Source organism: Liolophura sinensis, chromosome 6 (genome assembly GCF_032854445.1).
Source record: "Liolophura sinensis isolate JHLJ2023 chromosome 6, CUHK_Ljap_v2, whole genome shotgun sequence".
Lineage (NCBI taxonomy): Eukaryota > Metazoa > Mollusca > Polyplacophora > Chitonida > Chitonidae > Liolophura > Liolophura sinensis.
Window position 1 is genome coordinate 7,533,867 of NC_088300.1, and position 22,828 is coordinate 7,556,694.

Sequence of the window (22,828 nt, forward strand, 5' to 3'; positions counted from 1 at the left end):
CTGTACCCTGATCTCACTATGTTGATATCACATCTAATTGTTTGCACGCGTTTAAGTGTCATGTGTAGCTTTATTTCAGTTTAAATATTTTTTTTTATGTCTTATTTTAGAAATGGTCATATGATGACACACAGGGATAAGAAACCATTTGAGTGTACGATGAAAGGCTGTGAAAAAAGTTACTGCGATGCTCGATCCCTGCGTCGTCACATGGAGAACCACCATAACCAGCAGAGCCCAGAGCCCCTCCAGTCCACCCAGGCATTACCCTCTCAGCTGGTGGCGGCGGTGGGACAGAGTACGGTTCCTAACCCAGCATCCTTAACAAACAACATGGCTGTAAATGCAGGCATGGAGCTGCAGGCAGCGGCAGCAGCAGGGACACTGACAGCTGAGGGCACAACCGCTACTGTGTATGCTGACTCTGGTGGTGGGGCAGAGGGAGGTACTGGTGGTAGTGGCGGCAGGATTCACTTCACCCCTAGTCACCCGCCCTATAGTCCTAGTCCTGCCAGCACCCCTCACCAAAGCCCAGGCTATGCCAACACAAAACCCCATTACTTTCAGTTTGAAACTCAGCAGCAGCAACAACAACAACAACAGCAGCAAGTCGCGCCTCCCCCACCACCTCCACCGCCACCCCCTCCTCCTCCCCCACCACAACCACAGGCTCATTTTCAAACCACTAGTAGTAACCAGGTGTGGCATCAAGAGGGTGGGGTGATATTTGTCAGCCATGGACCTCCCCATGCTCAAAACTCGCACAGCCCTAGGAGTGGGGAGCAGTCCCCGGGCTACCTCCAGCAGATTAGCCCCATCAGCCCTGCCCCTACCAGCCCTATGCACCCACCCCAGTCCAGGGCACCGTGGAACCAGCTGGGATACAGCCAGCCTCCCACATCAGCAGACATGATGCTGAAACAGGGGTAAGAGGCTCCCACTGGCTACCCTACTATGTAAATGTACATGTCCTTAGCATTAGCGTTCATGACAGAAGTGTGGTGTAATAATTGTCAGTATTTGATACTTGTGGATTCGTATGAAGTACAGTTGGGAAAATTCATTTCAGTTTTAATGATTATGTTATCCGTAATAATTAAATGTCCTCCATATCAGGTTGTCTATTATTCTGATATCTGTTTTCTTGGCTTATATTGTTATATGGCTGAGAGAGGCTGAAGTTGACTTGTTGCATGATCTTGAAGGCTCACAGTGAAGAAGTACAGTTTTTCACTGTTGATAGTTAAAAAGTTACATGTATGAGATGCATGATACTTTCATGAAACATTTACCATGGCTACAGTAGTAGATGGCACCTCCTTGAGTCAAGTTTGGTTCTTTTTACTTTATGTTAATTTTGTGGAATGGTAATTTTAAATACGTGTAGGTGCACTAGGGATGTATCACTATTGGCTTGCATATTCCTTGGTGGACAACAAGTTTGGCCCTAACAGAAAAATCGGTAGTTACAAGCCACTACTGTACTTGTGTACACAAACACATTACAAGTACCAACAGTCTTTGTGATGCAGTCTCGGGATATAGTTGATAAAAAGAATTGCCCAGTAGGTTAAAGGTTTTTGAATATGTTATTGTAGTGGGTACATAAAGGTTGTTCGTAAATATTGTTATTTGAACAGGTGTATGATGTAAGCTGAATGTTAAGAATCATCAATATCACTGTCTTCTACTTCTATTTAATTCTGTTTTTAGCATTTGGTTTTATTGTCCTTTTTATCTGCTTTTACAATTTAATGAACAGTAAATCCAACCTGTCCCTTTTAATGTTATTGTGGGCTGGGCCTTCATTTTGGTTAACATTTCTACTTAACTCCAGGAATTTGCTGCCCAGCTTCACAGTGAATCATAAGCCGAGAAAACGGCGCAAAAACTCGGACCAAGGCTCCAATGGGTATTTAACCTCTCTCTGCCCATGCTGCCTGCTCATTGTTTGACACTTGCCACAGTTGCAGGCATTTTCAGCTTCTGCATAATTCTACCCTTCTTGATATCCATGCTTGCACTTTTGGAGGGACAAGTATTGGCATTGGTGTATAGTACATACATGTATGTACACCATGCTATTGGTTGATGATGGTGTCTTGTGTGCTGACACTTTGAACCTGCTTGTCTTGTTGGCTTACTAAATTTGCCTTGATATGGTTATATTTAAGTTACTGACAACACATTCTGGTTCACTCTTCAACACCATTTATGTTTATATGTACATGTATTGCTTGAATATTCAACAAACAGAACTTTGCATGACAACAGAGAAATTTCTTGTTACTCATGCAACATGTACGACTTTCTCCTAGTTTAATCAATTTTCTCCAGTTCATATTGTTTTCCCCACTTCTTTGCTGGAGAAAAGTGCATTTTGAGAATCTGGCATGCCTTTTTTCTTGAGTCAAACCTAATACACAATTAATGTATTAAAATGCACCATATCCATATCTAGTATAGGTGCATGTACAGGTGAGTTTGAATATTGTATTTTACCAGCATGATTGCTTCCATTATCATCGCTCATTGTAGTTATGAAAGTGAAATCAAGATATGATACATTGGAGCGATATTTTGTCTGCGTATCAGGGAAGTACATGAAATAATATGTTATGTGCATATTTAGCCCCCGGGTCTTTGCTCCCCCCCGCTTCCCTTAGTAATATTTTATATTTGTGGTCTTGAGAAAGCTACATTTTTAGAAATGTGGGTGAGGGGGGCCTTTTGTTAATATCTTAGCAGCACCATTGTGGGAATGTGTAGGTTTTCAAGCTGTCTATCCACTTTCAACCAATTTTTAGATGTTTTTGTTGCACTTCAGATATAATTTTTTTTCTTCAATCCAATGATATATCCAATGATGTATACTAATGTAGAACCACACCATGGGCTGACTACAGACAGTGCTATACTATCAACAAAGTATCATTCTGACAGCTCGAACTGGTAGAGAAGTTTGGACATTTACTACCAAAGCACTAATTAATTCTTCCAGAATACATATACATGCACTTGCTCATTTCATTGGCTTGAATAAACTAGGGCATCTTTGGAGGTGAAGGCCAGAATAAGTTAATTGCTGTTCATTCTAACAGATATCATAAAAGATACATGTATATATGTCTAAACATATATATATTGTGTGTCTTTTTATTATATCTCCTAGAATTAATGCTTATGTTTTTTGTGGAATGGTTTAAATTTTAAGCATGTTGAGTTTTACACACATCTGTTGTAGTTCTTAGCACAGCCTTTTGTGTTAAACAAAAAGTTTGTGTTTTCTTAACAATATATGTTCTGTTTTAGTAGTTCATTTGTGTTCAATTTTGCTGAGAAACTTTTATTTCTGACCTTTTATGTGATCACTTTATTTACAGAAGTCATTTATTCTGTCTACTCTTGGTTAGTTATAATCAAAATGAAATGCATATTTGTGATCATGGTAATGATCTTTGGACATACCTTTATAGGTCTTTAGCCTTATTTAAGTTTCTGGTGTTAATCAAATGTGTTCATCAAATCATCTTGTCAGCCCACATTTCTAGTAAACATATTGCCAAACTATTGACCAATGGAGCAAAGTATATTTTATGTGACAGCATTGATGACCTTATTTTATTGTTTAAGCGTTAATGTAATATGCACTCATGGATTGAGCAGTATATTTTCACTGTTGATGATCACACAGGTATATTATGGTTGGAACCTTCCACTGTTGATGATCACACAGGTATATTATGGTTGGAACATTCCACTGTTGATGATCACACAGGTATATTATGGTTGGAACATTCCACTGTTGATGATCACACAGGTATATTATGGTTGGAACATTCCACTGTTGATGATCACACAGGTATATTATGGTTGGAACATTCCACTGTTGATGATCGTACGTGTATGTTATGGTTTAAACATTCTTCTGCTGATAACCATATGTGTATATTATGGTTTCAACATTCCACTGTTGATAACCATATGTGTATATTATGGTTTCAATATTCTACTGCTGATAACCATATGTGTATATTATGGTTTCAACATTCCACTGCTATTGAGCATACCTTATAGTTCGAGTGTTACAGTGCTGACGAGCATATCCAATGGATTTCAGCATTGCAACCCTGCAATAAGCTTTAATTTGAGCTTACCACTGTTGATGAACACATTATGATTTGATCATTTTGGGCTGTGCTTGTTACAGATGAAGTGCACCATAAGCTTTAATTTAAGCTTAGCACTGTTGATGACATGTGAAGGTGTGATCTTAGTAGACTCTGTTTGTTACAAGTTAAATGTGCTTTAATTTGAGCATAACACTTTTGATGACCATATTATGATTGGAACTTTGTACACTATGCTGATGATTATTGTTACAGATTGTGATTGTTCCATCTATCATGGCTTTTCTTATGGTTTCAGAGACGAGAACAAGCCTGTCCAGTGCAGCATGTGTAACCGACGATTTAAGAACATACCAGCACTTAATGGTCACATGAGGCTACATGGTGGCTACTTCAAGAAAGTGCTAAAGGTGAGTTGTCTCCCTTGATGCATCCAGTTTAATGTTTATTCGCTGCAAAGGGTAGTGGTATTTGGAATTTCAAATGTTGTCAGTGTTGAATCTCTTTAACATCAGTGCTGTGTGTGTTGATTAAAAAATATTACGTAATGAATACATTTAACTTTTTTTGGTATCTAGGTCTTATGCAGACAGTTTAACAAAATTGTGGTGTTTTTTCTATTACTCCCTTGGATCAGAAGTAGTTTTGACAACATTTCCAAGTGGGTGCATGTCTAAAGAAAGTGTAAAGGTGTACATGTTCTATGGCAATCTGAGCATAGGCCAGAAAAGAGAGAGGTCAAGCTTAGGTCTCTAAGCTGGATGGTACAAAACATTACAGACAGGTGGCTGGGGTTTTAGAGCTTGTAAATACCCAGGTACTGTTCAGCATAGTCACCTAGAGGATGTATCATTTGACCTGTTATTTTGTATGAACACCAGGACAATGCCAAGGATGAAAAAAAGAAGGGAAAGAAAGCTGAGTTGTCTTCTCCTCCGCCGGGCCATATTATTCTGTCTAGTAAGATGAGTCAGGACTCCGGCACCTTCAAGCAACCATTCCAAGCCCCATCAGAGCAGCAAAACCTACAGGTACCCTATCCCATATTTAGCAGCCTAGGGATGCAACTTCACGGTGGAGGAGATGTTTATTAGTTGTGCTTGTATAATAAAACTCCTTGAGAGCATTCAGTCTGGCTGGAGATGTTTAGCTCCTAGCCCTCCTGACATAGATGAGCAGAGGTGGGCGAAGCACTTGTAAAGTACCATATATCATGTGTTGAAATCCTATTGTGTACAGTGTTCGTTGATACATCATGCACCAGTCTCATGCATTATGACTTAAACTGTTATTAATCTTTGTCTACAATTCTACAAAATGTGAAATAAATTTGTAGTCTAGAATCATTAACTGGTTTATCTAGATGTTGATTCTTGACTTGAAAATAAAGTGGATGAATTGAGAATTGAATGTATTCTTTATGGAGTTCCCTACATCCCTTAAACCAAATTTTTATCACTGTTTGTAATGTACATTGTTTCAGAGTCCAGTTCAAGGTGGGCCATTCGTGTTGCCCACTGGACAGCTGGAGCAGGAGCCTGGGCAGGAGCATACAGGCCAGGAGCAACACTCTCCTCTCACCCCTACCCATCCACCTCAACACCTGGGCAGCCCCCTCACCCAGCAACAGAACACCCTCCCAGAGCAGTCCAGCCAGCAGCATCATCATAGACATGTTCAGCAGCTTCTCCAGCAGCACATCCAGATGCAGTCATTGATGCAACAACAACAGCAATTAGAACAACAACAACAGCAACTCCAGCAGCTACAAGAACAGCTCCAGCAGCACTTCCAGCACCAGCAGAGCCCTGACAGCCCATCATCCCCTCATATTGCCGTGCCAGTGCCCTCACCACCTGTATCCATGAGTCAGGGGGAGTCTTTATCCTCTCGGGCCTGGCATACTCCTGATGTGACCATCCATGTCCCCTCCTCACCCAACCTTCCTGTCACACAGGCTGATCCATCTCAGTCCAGGGGCGTCTGGCAGGAGTTCACGCCTCACCAAGAAGCCGTGTTCCAACAACAACTCCAAACCATACAGGACATGCAGGACATGCAGAAGCAGCTACAACAACAACAGCAGGTCGAACAACAGCTACAACAACAGCAGCACCACCAGCACCATCAAGAGACTGGAGCATCTCAGGTGGTGACAATGGCAGGTGACAGTCCCCAGCAGCCTTACCCTATCCTGCAGCAGCACATCATGTTAGGACCTTGTCTACAGCAAGGCTCCGGTGGGGGGGAACAACTCCAATCTCCAGTGGAACAAATGACACTTCAGACATTTTCTGACGTGCTCCCTCAACAGGTTCATCACGAGCCTCTACCTTCAACGCTTTCTAACAGTATTGACACTTCAGATGGGCTCTCCCAGCCTGTGTTTGTCTCGGCCACTCCCATCACAGTGGGACATAATTTTATTGGGGGTGATCGCCAGCAGGACCTCACAGATGCTCAGTTGCTGACCAGTGTTGTGGCCAGTATCATCTCTGGCCAGCACCCCCTGCCCTCAATGGACCAGTCGCAGGGCCAGTTCCATCAGAATGGTGACAGCACGTCTCATGCAGCTGTCTCTGACCACCCAGAGGTCAATCTGGCTGATGTCAACTTGCATAATGTACATTTACCATCCTCCACTAGTGTGTCATATGAAAGTAGACTGACAGAGAACAGCACAGACCCTATCATGGTGAACAATTCTCTGCACCCAGCGACATCGCTAGGTGACCCTCTTATCGTCTCCTCTCAACCTTCATTTGTCACTCATCATCATCATCAGCCGGGCTCAAGTATTAAAAGTGTTGAAGACAAACTGTTCACCTCCCAGCTGCAATCTAAACCTCCCAGTGAGATATCTCCCTTCACCTTCAGGCCAGTGAACACAGGTGGTAATGAGCATGGGACTGGGGACAGTAAGGCAAATGTTGGGCATGGCAATGTTGCTATTAACAGAGACAAGTATTTACCATTGCCTATAGGCAGCACATACACTCAGTCAGAGAAAGAACTGAAACCTCCAAGTCGAAAGCGACACAAAAGTGAGGGTGTTATAGGGATGGCAGCTAAACGCCCTTCTGCAAGCAACCTAGCCATGCTCCTGCAGAAGGGGCCTGGGGCATCCTCAGTTAGTAAATCAGTAAACGCACAGTCACCTCACCCAGAAGGGGAGGCCAAACTCACAAAAACAGCTGATGAAAGAAACAAACTGCTACAGCGATCGAAGAGTGAGGATCATACATTCATGCGACCACGAAGTCGGGTGGATGACCCATACTACAGACCTCGAAGTCGAACTGAAGACTCTTTGCACCGTAGCAAAACTTATCACCACGAGGACTTCCTGTCTCGCTCAGATGGAGCTGGCATCTTTAGAAATCCAGGCTTGTCATTGAGTCCTATAAGAGCCAAGAAAAAGCATCGCCCCGCCCCACTTATCATTCCTCCTCATGTGAACAGTTGTGGCTTTCAAAGTCGCCTTAGGTCTCCACGTCTGTGGGATGGGGGTGGAGACGGGAGATTAAAGAGAGGAAGCACTCCGCCCCCGTACACTCCACCCCCAATGCTTAGTCCAGTGCGGAGTGGATCAGGCCTGTTCTGGATGATTCATCCGGGATTCCGACCCATGACACCCAAGTCTGCTCCCATAGCACCTCGTCTATCACTCAGCCGGAGAGGTTAGTACACGTATAAATTACCCTCTCTTCATATTCATCCTTTAACATAATCCAGATAAAACAGAATGCTAGATATACATTTACATCTGTTGACACTCTCCTGACATTTGTGAAATTATTGGGGTAATTTGATGTATTTTATGGAAAAAGAATAATAATTTCAAGTTATTTTTCAATGAAACTGAAACATGTGGTATGTTTTATTATGCATATACTCTAATGTAGTTTAGAGCTGATTGACTGTCTGTTCCAGGCTCCTTGGCTACAGGGCCTGTCAAAGCTGATACAATAGAGGAGGAGCCAGAGAATGAGGAGGAGGAAGAACCGCCCCCGGAAACAGACATCCAACCGTGAGCTTATGTTTATGAATGATCAACATGATTTGTTATTGTCATGTTTGCTATTCAGGGAACTTTGAAATGGAATGAAGTCTAATTAAATTTTCCTACTGACAACAAAATAGGAAAAAGTCTGTCTGTTAGTATTCCATGATATTATTTAATTGAACTGCAAACATTATAATTGTTGCTGTATGCCACCAATACATCTAGATCATTTCTTTCTTATTGTTCTGACATTCCATTTGCTAGCATATGTATCACAGCTATTTCTTCTTCTTCTGTCATATGTTCACCGCTATTTCTTCTTCTTCTGTCATATGTTCACCGCTATTTCCTCTTCTTCTGTAATATGTTCACTGCTATTTCTTCTTCTTCTGTCATATGTATCACAGCTATTTCTTCTTCTTCTGTCATATGTTCACCGCTATTTCTTCTTCTTCTGTCATATGTTCACCGCTATTTCCTCTTCTTCTGTCATATGTTCACTGCTATTTCTTCTTCTTCTGTCATATGTATCACAGCTATTTCTTCTTCTTCTGTCATATGTTCACTGCTATTTCTTCTTCTTCTGTCATATGTTCACTGCTATTTCTTCTTCTTCTGTCATATGTTCACCGCTATTTCTTCTTCTTCTGTCATATGTATCACAGCTATTTCTTCTTCTTCTGTCATATGTTCACCGCTATTTCTTCTTCTTCTCTCATATGTATCACAGCTATTTCTTCTTCTTCTGTCATATGTTCACCGCTATTTCTTCTTCTTCTGTCATATGTATCACAGCTATTTCTTCTTCTTCTGTCATATGTTCACCGCTGTTTCTTCTTCTTTTGTCATATGTATCACAGCTATTTCGTCTTCTTCTGTCATATGTTCACCTCTATTTCTTCTTCTTCTGTCATATGTTCACCACTATTTCTTCTTCTTCTGTCATATGTTCACCGCTATTTCCTCTTCTTCTGTCATATGTTCACTGCTATTTCTTCTTCTGTCATATGTATCACAGCTATTTTTTCTTCTTCTGTCATATATTCACTGCTATTTCTTCTTCTTCTGTCATATGTTCACCGCTATTTCCTCTTCTTCTCTCATATGTATCACAGCTATTTTTTCTTCTTCTCTCATATGTTCACTGCTATTTCCTCTTCTTCTGTCATATGTTCACTGCTATTTCTTCTTCTTCTGTCATATGTATCACAGCTATTTCTTGTTCTTCTGTCATATGTTCACCGCTATTTCTTCTTCTTCTTCTCTCATATGTATCACAGCTATTTCTTCTTCTTCTGTCATATGTTCACCGCTATTTCTTCTTCTTCTGTCATATGTATCACAGCTATTTCTTCTTCTTCTGTCATATGTTCATCGCTATTTCTTCTTCTTCTGTCATATGTATCACAGCTATTTCTTCTTCTTCTGTCATATGTTCACCGCTATTTCTTCTTCTTCTGTCATATGTTCACCGCTATTTCTTCTTCTTCTCTCATATGTATCACAGCTATTTTTTCTTCTTCTGTCATATGTTCACCTCTATTTCTTCTTCTTCTGTCATATGTTCACCGCTATTTCTTCTTCTTCTTCTCTCATATGTATCACAGCTATTTCTTCTTCTTCTGTCATATGTTTACCGCTATTTCTTCTTCTTCTGTCATATGTATCACAGCTATTTCTTCTTCTTCTGTCATATGTTCATCGCTATTTCTTCTTCTTCTGTCATATGTATCACAGCTATTTCTTCCTCTTCTGTCATATGTTCACCGCTATTTCTTCTTCTTCTGTCATATGTTCACCGCTATTTCTTCTTCTTCTCTCATATGTATCACAGCTATTTTTTCTTCTTCTGTCATATGTTCACCTCTATTTCTTCTTCTTCTGTCATATGTTCACCGCTATTTCTTCTTCTTCTGTCATATGTATCACAGCTATTTCTTCTTCTTCTGTCATAATTACTGCTGTCATTCAAGCGAAAACTTCTTGAGCATGGAATTGAACTCCAGTGAAATAAATAAATCATTTCATTTACCATAACATCTACCATAGCTATTTTTTTCTTTCTTTTCGATGCCATTGACTAAAACATATATCACAAGCATTTCTTCAGACTTTCTTCACACACATTCTTTACATTGTTTATGGCATCAGTTCCATTTTTTTTTTTTATATAGTGTATTTATGTTATTTTTTTCCTATGCATTTCACAGGCATGTCAATATTGGACCACAGTACCAAGCTGATATTCCACCTTTTAATCGTAAGTTATTTACTTAAGATCTTTTTGGAAATTAATTCAAATGCCAAGCAGGGACAGTAAGTTTTTTTGACTGGACTTTTACTGAAAAAATGTTTAGTAATATTTTAAAACACCATGCATGGCATTTTGACTTTAAAACCTAAATATAAATAAATGAATATTTAAAATTATGTATCTGTGTTGATTTGAAATGGTTTATGAATCATTTAGGAATCGATTATCTTGAAAATGCCTTTTTCATTTATGACTTTAATTTTTTAGTTTCATTTATTTTGTAATATTGAATGTTAATCCAATTATTAAGAAAAAAGAGGAAACAAACGCCACCATCAAAATGTCAACGATCAGTTTACGAAAACGCTTACGCTTTGTGACCAACAATGTGTCTCTCTCTTGTGACATAGCTAACAAGTCTGCAGCTCTCAAACAAATGGACAAAGAGGATATGGTCTGGGACCCCAGCATAATGAAAGAGATGTCTGTTACCGATGAGGATGGTAGGTGATCAGTTAGGATGCAAAATTGTTTCTTTTTTCTTATGTAATTCATTGTAAAATTGATTGCATGTAAAAGGAAGGCTTTAGAGTTGTCATGATAGTTTTGAAACCCAGGCCTGTACATATAAAACATGGCCAATTGAGGTTGTTTAACCTGGGCACTGAATTCCTCCAGACATGAACCTGACTGCCACCACACAAGTGAACAGGTCTTGAGCATGACATTGACGCCAATCTGCTACATATAAATATATAAATGCGCCAGATCTGAGCCCTTCATAATAACGCGTTGTTTCTTTTGACAGTGCATTGTTACCAGGACTTTGCCTGTTGTGCTGCCATTCATGGCAATGGTGCCAATGTGGAATACGCATTACATCTGCTTCATCTGACAAGAGGAAACATCCAGGTAACACTTGTGGTCTTCCAGCTGTCATTGACAAGATATATTTCCCATGAAATTCTTAAGTTGTATTTTGGTTTGGGAGAGAAAATGACTTTTAGCTGAAAAAAAAAAAGATTTTTCTTTGTCAGATAATTGAAATAGATGCAAGAAAAATAAAATGCCATGTTTCATGAGCAGTTTAAGTCCCAACAACATGGTATATTTAATTCTGTGCAAATTAGGTTATTGATATATTCTGGGATACTGTGGATTGGATAGTTTGCTAAAAGTGTGTCCTTCCTGATGGAAAGAGAAATCTTGTCATTGTAAACATTGTGAGGTCTCTTGTAGGGTGAGCAAGGCTGTATGGTGAGTAATGCTGTGTGGTGAGCAGGTGACCATGTCTAGTGTTTCCTAATGATTGTTGTTGTAACTTGCAGGAAGCCATGTTAATGCTCATGAAGGACTCACTGAAGCTTCCAACAGGGCACACCTTATTAACATACCAGTACCAAGGTACGTTTTAATTTGAGAAATACCATAAATGACCTGAACTCCAGGACTCATTTTTTGTAATTCTGAGAGTTCTATAGAGAGGTGTTATAAGGTTTTTTGGAAGGTAGAGTGGTGGTATCCCTCTGAAAAAGTTTCAGCACCAAAAATAATATTTTATGACTTTTATTTACCTCCTTGTTGGGTGCAGTGTTAGTTCAGTTAGAAGAGTAAATAATTCAGTGGATTATAAAGGTGATGGGCAGAAGAAAGATTATAAGTTTTACTGCTTTGATATATCTTTTCTTTGTCCCTCTTTATTATACAATTACCATGTAAGTTTCAGCTTGGATCTTGTCTACAGATTTAAATTAATATGTCTGGGGTTTGTTTGAATTTGCAGAGGCAGATAGTTGGAGCACAGAAGAAATAGAAGCATATTACCAGGCTTTATTGAAGAGTGATAAGGACTTCTTCTTGATAGCCAATGAGGTATGGTGTACATGTGTGTGACAAGCCACTTCTGTGAACGGGACTGTAAATGAGTCACAGGCATTGAATTGATTACCAGGTGATGAGGTTGAAAGCTGTGAAAGTAACAAAAAAAGTTTATTTCTACATGCAGTAGATTCTAGCTAGTCATTGGTTGAGTGCAGTCACTTGCAGTGGGGGTAATATCCATACCACACTGCACTTGGTGACCTCTTCAAAAGAAGCTGTCAATCCATTTGCAAGTCACAATAATTTCCAAATCTACACGAAAGTAAAGTGTCCTCAAGTAGAAAACATCATCAAAAGCAAGTAAAATATGTCAGTATTATGTACAATACTTACAATTCAGTGCTAGAAGGGTAGGTGACAGTATTTTCAACTGTAGCTAAATGCAGCAGTTTTGAAGAAATTTGCTGGTTGGATGGCTACCTTGACCTACCTGTACACAGATTACTGTTTTATTTCTGACCATGCAGTAACATGGGTGATAAGACATACCTGTGTCGTCCTAAGAACAAGCCAGACCACTTCATGAATCGCACAGAAATCACAGCCTGTGATCCAGCAGCAATAGTTAAAACTTACATGTGCAACAACAACTTTGCACTCAGCCAATATTCACTGCAGCAAAGTGGACAAAAGGACCTCTTTTGTGACTTTCAACTGCTGCAGAGACAACCAAATCTGTTGCTAGTATTCTCCTGATGTAACATCGTTATGTTAAATATCTGCTGCTGCAAAATTGTGACTCAAAAATATAGCACTATCCTTTTACATTTGTGTCTCGCAGAAGTTGAACTTTACGATGTCAGTCTTTTGGCTGACCTATATTTGACGTCATGGTGTGACCTGATTTCCCATAGTACGTATTCAAATTTCATTTTTTATTTTACAGGTCTGATAGGTATATCATCATAGATTTACAAAGATTGGATAAATTCTTTGACAGACTATATAGTCATCTACTCGGTAGCTTGTGAAAGCTAAGTGCTTACTGAGAATTTTAGGTATCAGTGGGCCTATAAGTGTACTGCTTGAATCAGCTTACACTTAAACGTTCTGAAATGTCTCAAATACCGTTTTGTTTCTTGGTAATATCACTATTCTCTGCGTTTTACCACTTCGCGGTCGTGTGGCATTTTTTGCCAGGAAATTGGATAAAATTCAGTATCAGACTCATACAGGTGGGGTAACTTACGTTATCTCATGGATTAGGGTCTTTATAGCCATCTTTGAACTAGACTTTTTCTCATGTGGTTAGTGCAATTAACATACATGTAACCCTTTAAAATATATATGTATTTCATATTTAATTCCAGAAAATACTACAATCTAGATATTTGAGAAAGTCTGGAAGAGCCAGAGATATTTGCTAGATATTGATCAAGCTAATCTTAACGCTAGCCAATAGGAGATCTTGGCCCAATCCTTGGGTAAAGAAGTTGCAATCTTCACAAACATCTTTTCCTCTTTGTTGGCTGCATTGGGCACTGGTGTTAATCCTGCATGAGTCCAGCTCATGCTGACTTCCTCTCCGGCCATACCTAGGAAGGTCTGGCGGAAACCTGCGAATGGTCATGGGTTTTTCCTGGGCTGTTTCCTCTCACCATAATGCTGGCCGCCATTGGATAAGCGAAATGTTCTTGAGTACAGCATTAAACACCAATCAAATAAATAAATAATCTTGCCTGAATGTTTTTTCGAGATCACTTGCTTTTAATCAATATGACATGCTTATTGAGCTGACTCTGTGGGTGAAATTTGGGTGTCATGTTCGGGAAAGGTTGTCTGTTACTTGCCAAAGGTTGATTGTTTTGTTCAGGCACTCTATTTTCCTCCACCCATCCTTACAACGATTACAGTAACACCAGTCAATCATTGAAAACTATCAGTGCAGAAATGTGCTGTAAGAACCCTGGTTTGGCCTAAACGGATGATCTGCCGTTGAATTATTTTGCAAGTGATAATATCTTGTGAAATTACATTCATAAGCATTCCGAAATAGGTTGTGACAGAATGTAGATGATTAAATTTTCTAACATCAGTTATTTAATTTCATAGGTCGCAAGCAAATCGGTAAAGCAGTGTGTTCAGTTTTATTACCTGTGGAAAAAAGTGTGTCCGGACGAATACAAGCGATTACGTATTGTGCGAAGAAAGAAGGAACATGATGAACTGTACAACCTGCGATCACGAACAGCCCCAGACCAGGCACCTCTGACAGGAGAACAAATGTCTGAGTCTGACAGCAGCACTGATGAGGAACAGGATACCATGGAGGAGCAACCCACAGTCAGCGAAACGCACAGTGCCCAGGTTCTTGTCACTGAAATCATTAAACTAGTACATTTATGAGGGGCTCAAGCCCATTGCTTTTGTTAATATCAGTAGTATTCTCGAAACTTTCATAAGCATGCTTTTGAAACTTTGTCATCTTGTGGTACAAAACTCAAATCCATGCACCATAAAAAAATCTGTTGCTAATAGGCCACGTGACCTATCAACTGTATTGATTATTTGCGATTACATCAAATTTCATCTGACTATAGACTTCGTACCTACTCCTAGTTCCGATTCTTCTGCATGTTCAGCTTCTGGGAGCATTTATAGCATTGATGAGACTTCAGTTATGTTTCATTTTCTCGGGAACCTGGCATGCAATTTGCAATATGTGACAGACCAAAACGGGAATTAATTTTCAAAAATTGAAAGTGACATCATTAAACTGGAAGTGGTCAGTCTCATTTGCATATGGTATTAGACACGAGAGTACCATTCATTATCCCAATGCATAGAGACTGAATTGATCAAACTGCAGTTGACGGGAATAAAGACTGGAAATATGGGCATGAACCCGACAGTATGGGACACAACAGCTAAGTTTCACATGTTATCGATATCGGAGAAGATATTGGCAGAAAGCAGATTTTACCTGAAGTCACTGGGGTGCATCCTCTGATACAGAAGTTAAATCTGAATATATATATATACCCAAATGAAACTCAGAGTAAAGCTAATGCCATAAACTGTCAGCTATGATGATGGCAAAGCTTGATCATTTTTTATGAGTTCATATCAGTTGACCTATGGGTATTAAATACTGTGCCTTACAATAGAAAATGTATGTCTGAGTGTTGGTGTCATTTTGCGTGTTGGTTGTTGTAGGATGTGGAGAGACAGACTGCAACCCCAGTGGCCAGCGTGGTGTCCCCTGCCCGCAGCGTGACCCCTCCCCGAACTGTGCCCTCACCAGCCACTGTTTACACGTGTGAGATACCAGACTGCAGTGCTGTAAGTCCTTCATTTACAAGGCTGTTCCTTTGCGTGCAGTTTACAAAACAGTTGAAGTAATATGTTCATCTTAATAAGTTATATCGTAGGATCATACCCATGACTTCAAGACTGGTACCTGTTTCTACCTCACTTGGCACTCAGCACTGACAGGTTAGTGCAAGGAAACGTTACTGGTTGGCTCAGTGTCAGTGGAATCAGCAGGGTGTCATGCCTGGTCTCTTTGACTCGCCCTGCCACAAGAAGGCACGGTATATATACACACACTCTAAATAGCCCCACCATCATAATATAACTGAAACAAAGTACAAAGTAAAAACCTAAGCATACCTGCATATTTCTTCTCATTGTGTTGTTATGCCCATCTGTATATGTGTCTCTTTGTTTCATTTGACAGACTTTCACCTCAAAACAGGCATTAAGTAGTCACCAGAAGCTTCACAGTGTTCTTCACAGCCATAGCTATGTTCAGCTGGCCGTCCATGCCACAACACCATCCCGGCCAGAGCCTCCACTCCCAGTCAGCACCCAGCCTCCCAGGGTTAATCAGGTGTACACAACAAGTGTACCTCAGCCTAAGGTCCAGCGCCGGCCGCCTGGTCCCCGCCCCACGGCCAAGAAACCCTCCCAGCCTGTGCCTCCCCCTAACCCTGGCGATGAGATATTCCCCTGTAAACTCTGTGGAAAGTAAGTGACAGCATACAAATTATATGTGGTCAAAGAAAAAGTCTAAAAGAGAAAAAGAAATCAATTCAGGTTATTATATGACACAACCCTTGTCAGATTCCATTCATTATTTTTCTTATTTTACTGCAGTGATCAAATAAATATTGAACATGGGTGTTGGTTCTTTAAAACCATGCATTTAAACAAGGCTTCTTCTCAAGGTACATGATCATCTTGTATATGTATGGATTTTAAAATAATGCATTTCAATAATAATTTTGTGAAGCTACCTGTTTGATCAATTATTAAACAGTTGAAGTACATGTACCTTGTTTTCTTACTTACCATAGGGTGTTTTACAAAGTTAAGAGTCGAAGTGCCCATATGAAGAGTCATCGAGAGGCTGAAAGGAACAAATCTCGAGCGCAGACTGTCCATCGATGATTGGAAGCAGCTGGGGGATATTTTATCCAATGGACTGACCACGGACCATGCCAGAGTGGGAGGACTGGTGAATACCAAAGCCTTGTGTCTACAGCACTTGAAAACAACTTTACGAAAGAATGCATAATAGCATTGTGATGTGCACTGATGGGCAGCAGTGGGAGTTTGTGTGGAATACCTCATGACAAGTTCTGGAGTGATATACAGGGTACACACATGTACATGGGCAGTTTAAGCCAAAATTCATTGGATGTGCTCATTGGGAATGCCTAACCAAGCAAGCTGGATTAAAGTGCGTGCTTCAGTTGTTTTCAGTCCTTCTGCCAAAGACACATTACACATCCAAAGTTCTCTTAATGCGGCCAGGAAATTGTGGGACAATTTTTATCGAATACCGATATTTTGTGAAGATGTAACTTTGTGTAATCATGTTTAAACAGAGATTTTCCTGAAGGATTTTTAATGAATTTTGTGATGATAGATTGCTCATACTATAATGCCATTGGATCAGAGTGGTTTTTATTTGGATATATACATCTTGTTGATTTATATCTTTTTTACTCCCTACAAAATTTTGCCTGTGTAGAAGTTTGGCATAAATGGTGCTAATCCTTGTAGATTTCTCTGTCATAATTATTTTGTGAAAGTAAAAACTCATTGCTGAAAACCAAGCATGACCTGCTGCGTACATGTTATGTATGATGTACATACAGTGTGTATTATTAAGTATGAGTTACATGCACAGTGTGTACTGTAATGTACTGTATACTGTGTGTGCTGATGGTGTAATGCACGGTGTAAACTGTTAAGTATAAGATACATTGACAGTGTGTGCTGTTAAGTGTGAGGTACATGCACATTGCAAACTGTCAACATTAATGGCATACACGTACAGTGTATACTGTGATGTACTCCATATGGTCTGTGCTGTTCAGTATGAGGCACATGAAGTATGAGGTACATGTACAGTGCAAACTGTTAAGTGTGACTACTGACATACACGTACAGTGTATACTGTGATGTACTCCATATGGTCTGTGCTGTTCAGTATGAGGCACATGAAGTATGAGGTACATGTACAGTGCAAACTGTTAAGTGTGACTACTGACATACACGTACAGTGTATACTGTGATGTACTCCAGATGGTCTGTGCTGTTCAGTATGAGGCACATGAAGTATGAGTGCACAGTGCAGACTGTGAAGTATTACACATATACAATGGGTACTGCAATGTACTCTATACAGTTTGTTTGTTTGTACTTGCTTTGTTCAATGTGCACTGTTCTGTACTTAAGACAGTAGGATGGACCATAATGATATAGAACAAAAGCAGCATAAAATGTTCAGGGAAGGACCCTGAACATGTGTATATATTATAAAGGATACTTTAGACTGTGAGCAAGGAGCCTCTGTGAGATTGACATGTAGATATGTACAGTAGCATATTTGTATTTGCTAGATGAACAGTGACCTTGAGCAGCGAGGGATATTTTCCAGAGAGTGACCAGCAGATACTCCTCTCAAACGTTACTACTATAATTGTTCTTTTAGAACAAACATTTCTAATGCTAAAAGCTAAAATTACATTTCTCTCCCATTTTCTTTTTTCATAAAAGTAAAGATATGTATGCGTTATTCATAAGATGGACTAACAATGTGGGAAAGGAAAAACTGTCCATTCTTGTCAAAAAATAGCTAGAACTAGCTAGACTAGAAAAAAAATCCAAAAAATTAGGAGAATCCAGTAAGGTATGTTTCATCTTAACAACTGGTTTAATTATCAAAGTTGAATTGAGCTGAGAAGGCCAACAAATAAATCATTCGTTTAATGTAGAAATTTAAAATCAGAGCAAGAAGAGATTCTCAAGTGTAACCATTAACATTTTGTCAAATTTTGTGTTAAATCAGCATTCATGCAGATGTTAGTGTAGAATAAACATCTTGAGTTTACACGTGTTCTCCCTGAACTGCTGAACAATACAGTTTTCAAATCAGAGAGAGAGATGGAGACAAATGTGGTAAATTTGGTATTTGGTTATAGGCTGCAGTTGTGCTTTTTTTTTGCAGTCAGTGAATTTGATGATAAAATGTGTCTGTGTCATGTCAGCAGTGAGAAAAACATATATATATTAGGATATGTTTTTATCCAGGACTGCACATTTTGGTGCTAAATGGACTATCTGTATCATTCACTCATTGTCAGTCAAGATTCTTGATACAGAGAATGTCAGCTGAGCAATTTGGAGAAGAGAAAAACTGAATTCTTTACCAAAAAATAGGTAGAGAAACAAAGAATGCACACAGAACTTTTTTCTTTCAATGAAGGTAAATCTTTGGCCATAGGTTCAGTTTAACATTTGTCTTTTCCAGGGGTTATAACTTTAGATGTCTGATACAGCTACTTGCGGGAGTCTTGGATGGTGCCTACCCATAGGTAGTTCTATTTCTATTGAAGACCACATATTTACTCATTTAACTAGATTTGGGTAATAAATTAGACCACATAAAGCAGCCTGTTTTTTGTCTCAACACTCCTTTCTCTTCCACGGTAAAATTAAAATTGTCTGCTGGACACCTTGATAAACCACAAGTAAGGAGAGAACTGCTTTAGTGACTGAATTGCACATGCCGATGTGTGTATATTTTGTACTACTATATGCTGCTAAGAGAAGTAGGGGATCTGTACGTATGTTGTAAATACTCATGGTGCTACATGGTCTGTGTACTGGGGCATGTATACGACTGAAGCCTCTTCAGTCAGTTCTATTTTATTTTTATACTTTAGATATTTTAGACTATCTAGCTCTCCATATTTCCCATTTTTACTCCCCGTGTTTGAAATTATCCTACAAGGTGCATTTGTGCTATCTAGAGAACAACATACATGTATATTGATCATAACACTTTGATTCATTTATAGTGTTACGTATGGACTACAACGTAGCTGAAATGTCAGCGTGTGACTTTGCTCTCAGCATTGATGTTCACATGTGTACAGATTCGAGTTTTATGATGTGTAAATAGAAATTCAGAATACTATTCAATTCAGTACAATTTTCAATTTAAAGTTATGCTGATAATTGTCAGGCCAGGTTTAATTTTGAACCTACAAAATGAAATGAAGAAATTTAGTCCTGCTCAGTGAATACATGTATATTTTTCAGGTTGTTGCATGTATATGTACTTATTATATATTTTCCAGGTGCATGTATAACTCATTTACCCTCGTTACTAGCAGCTCTGTAGATTCAAGGTCTGGTAGGTGAATGAATTAATGCAGATTCCCTTCACCCAACTCCTCCACTCTTCATTCTAGTACATGGTACTGGTGACATCAGCAGCCTAAGTGTCTTTTTTTGTAGCTTCATCGTAAGTGTATAGAGTATGTGGTTCATGTAGCAGCTTATCACCACATGCTCATGCAGCTTTGTTCTTGTAAAGCCTTGTTAAATATTGTACAATTATTATCTTCCCCACACAGATCTTTTGCCAATGAATTAAGAATTGTCCTGGGGTATGAAATTTCTATATCCTTGTAGATATGTGTATATTGCAGAGAATTTGAAATTTTTATTGATATATTGTGATACCCTGTGTGTCTGTCTGTCCGTCTTTAGATACTCACCTTGAGCAGATCAGATTATAGTGTTATCAGGCATTGTTTGTTATTACCTACTGCAGATGTTGTTTGGTGTGGAAGTTGCTACTGTCTACAGTAGATGTGGATATGGTAATGTGGAAGTTGCTACTGTCTACAGTAGATGTGGATGTTGTAGTGTGGAAGTTACTACTGTCTACAGTAGATGTGGATGTTGTAGTGATAGTTTTGTACTTGTGAGTGATTATGTTGTTCTTTTAAACCAGTAGACCTCTACATTTACATGACAATGCCTTAGTAATCTGTTGTTGTTTGTTTTTGTTTTTTTTTTTTGTTTTTTTTTTTAAACAAATAAGTCTCGCTGGCTATATACATGTAAATCATGAATGGCAAATATAAAAAATTTTATTTCACAGAACAACACACTGTTCACAACAGTGTGCCTGAAAACTTCTATCTGTTCCAGCATACTGCCAAAGCTTGTGGGGGAAAAAGCTTTCTACAGGCCGATAAGTTGCAGGTTTTCTTTACATAACATGTACATTTGTATTCATGTATGTAAATTTGCTAAAATTTTGTATCAGTAGTATATTTATAGCAAACTTGTGTGTGCACGTATCCTGTGTGGTGAAAATCCTCAGAGTGAAATGTCTTAAAACAAGTGATCCCCATGGCCCCAAGTCCGTGTGAAGTGGCCCTACATTTCTGCAGTCTACAGTTATGTGAGGTGCGGATTGAAGTAGTTTACATTTGTGTGAAACTTTTGTTTCACTTCATTTCTTATTTGTTATCACAAAAAAACCAAGTTTCTTACTGGTAACCACAAGCACCAAGTTTATTTGTAACCATAAACTCTGCGTTCTTATCTGTAACCACAAACAGCAAATTTCTAACCAGTAACAATAAAGGTTTGTTTCACATTTATTTTAGTTTTCACTCACATTGTTAAAATGTATGAATTGATAGATTTGATTATTTTTGGGGAGGTCAGGTATTTCTGTAAATTTCCGTGCTGCCATGCTAATGGGAAAAGAGCATTGTTTATTTGCTTTTTGAAAATTCAGAACAATTACGTTCTCTTAAATGGCACCATTCAGTCTGTTCATCCCATTCCTCTGCAAGTTTGTTCATGTTATGCTTCAAGTTTTCAGTGCTTTATAAATGTATGGTCTTAAGCAGTCCACATGATCTGAATGTCTTATCTTTTTTACGGGTATACAAAAAGAGTAAAACCATAGAAGACATTCTGTTTGTTACCATGCTATGAAGAATGGTAAGATTGGTTGATGTGATGTTGTTAAGACTGCATGATTATTAAAGAATGTATGTTTTTGTACATCAATGTTAACATGAACGCACTTGTTATTGTAGTTGTATATTTTATCGTATTGATGTCACTATGCGTGAAACTGCTGGTACTTGTTTTATTTCCCCAGTCTACTTGCGGGGGGAAATTTGGTCATCATACACCATTTCTATATTATAAACATAAAAACTGTTTTCATTTAACCTCATTTAATCAACACATCATCAGAAGTGACATCTTTGTATGAAGCTGCCTTTTTAGATGACATCATTTATCATGCTGTACACTTGTCAACTTTTAGAAGGCATCCCATTGTACTGTTTTAATACAAGCGAACTTTGTCCTGAAAAGCATCTATCATGAGAATAAATGGATTCAGTTTACAATGAACTGGGTCACTAACTCTTTAGCGGTGTGTCTTGAACTAACCTTGACTATTGCATGCTCAGAAGAGAACCATCTAGCAGTGTTTGTACACTATTCCTCCAGCCACAAAATTGGCTGCTGTGTATCATATAAATGAAAAATTCATCAATATGGCATTAAATCGGAACTGAGTAACTAAATCGTGTGATAAATTAGTACAAAATGTACTGTGTATGTTTTCACCTAAAGTTTAGCATTTATCAAGTGACACATTTTCTTGATTCGTCTACCGCACAGGACCAAGAGTGATTTGATGCCAACACTTAAGTTTTTCTGATAAGATATTTCTTACCACAAAATGTGTGTTGGCATCTAAAGTATTATTTTAAGGCCTGTGTGCTTCTTGAAATGCATTTTACACGCTGAACTTTCAGTGAAATATGATACATGTTCATTTACCGAATGCTGTGTACATGGTTTGTGTTCAGGGGACCCAGGTGGCAGAGACAGGTTGAGAAATCTACAGCACTGCATGAAAGACAACCGGCCTGTTGACAACTGGATCCATCTTCTACAGTTTGGTTAAAGTGTGATTAAGGCAGGCTGGAGTGCTTGTACACTGACAACTGTGCTGTAGGAAATAATTTGTTTTATCCAATACACCAATGAGAGGAGGAAATCATGGTATTTTTTTTTTTGTCCAATACACCAATGAGAGGAAGAAATCATGGGAGATTGTTTTGTCTAATACACCAGTAAGAGGAAGAAATCATGGGAGATTGTTTTGTCTAATACACCAGTGAGGGGAAGAACTCATGGGAGATTGTTTTGTCTAATACACCAGTAAGAGGAAGAAATCATGGTAGATTGTTTTGTCTAATACACCAGTAAGAG

At 38.9% G+C, this 22,828-nt stretch overlaps 1 protein-coding gene across 1 annotated transcript in view; it reads left to right on the plus strand.

Annotated features, from left to right (window-relative positions):
* The window catches only part of LOC135466393 (uncharacterized), a 35,708-nt gene extending 15,123 nt beyond the window's left edge, over window positions 1-20,585 (plus strand). Inside the window, exons 4-18 of the mRNA XM_064743841.1 lie at window positions 111-926; window positions 1,838-1,912; window positions 4,429-4,540; window positions 5,012-5,161; window positions 5,614-7,810; window positions 8,064-8,160; window positions 10,347-10,396; window positions 10,801-10,893; window positions 11,199-11,302; window positions 11,719-11,794; window positions 12,174-12,262; window positions 14,324-14,578; window positions 15,428-15,553; window positions 15,951-16,240; window positions 16,570-20,585. Coding sequence (XP_064599911.1) covers window positions 111-926; window positions 1,838-1,912; window positions 4,429-4,540; window positions 5,012-5,161; window positions 5,614-7,810; window positions 8,064-8,160; window positions 10,347-10,396; window positions 10,801-10,893; window positions 11,199-11,302; window positions 11,719-11,794; window positions 12,174-12,262; window positions 14,324-14,578; window positions 15,428-15,553; window positions 15,951-16,240; window positions 16,570-16,663 — 4,624 coding nt within the window. The 3' untranslated portion in view covers window positions 16,664-20,585. The remainder of the gene's footprint in view (window positions 1-110; window positions 927-1,837; window positions 1,913-4,428; window positions 4,541-5,011; window positions 5,162-5,613; window positions 7,811-8,063; window positions 8,161-10,346; window positions 10,397-10,800; window positions 10,894-11,198; window positions 11,303-11,718; window positions 11,795-12,173; window positions 12,263-14,323; window positions 14,579-15,427; window positions 15,554-15,950; window positions 16,241-16,569) is intronic.
* The last annotated feature ends 2,243 nt before the right edge of the window (window positions 20,586-22,828 follow it).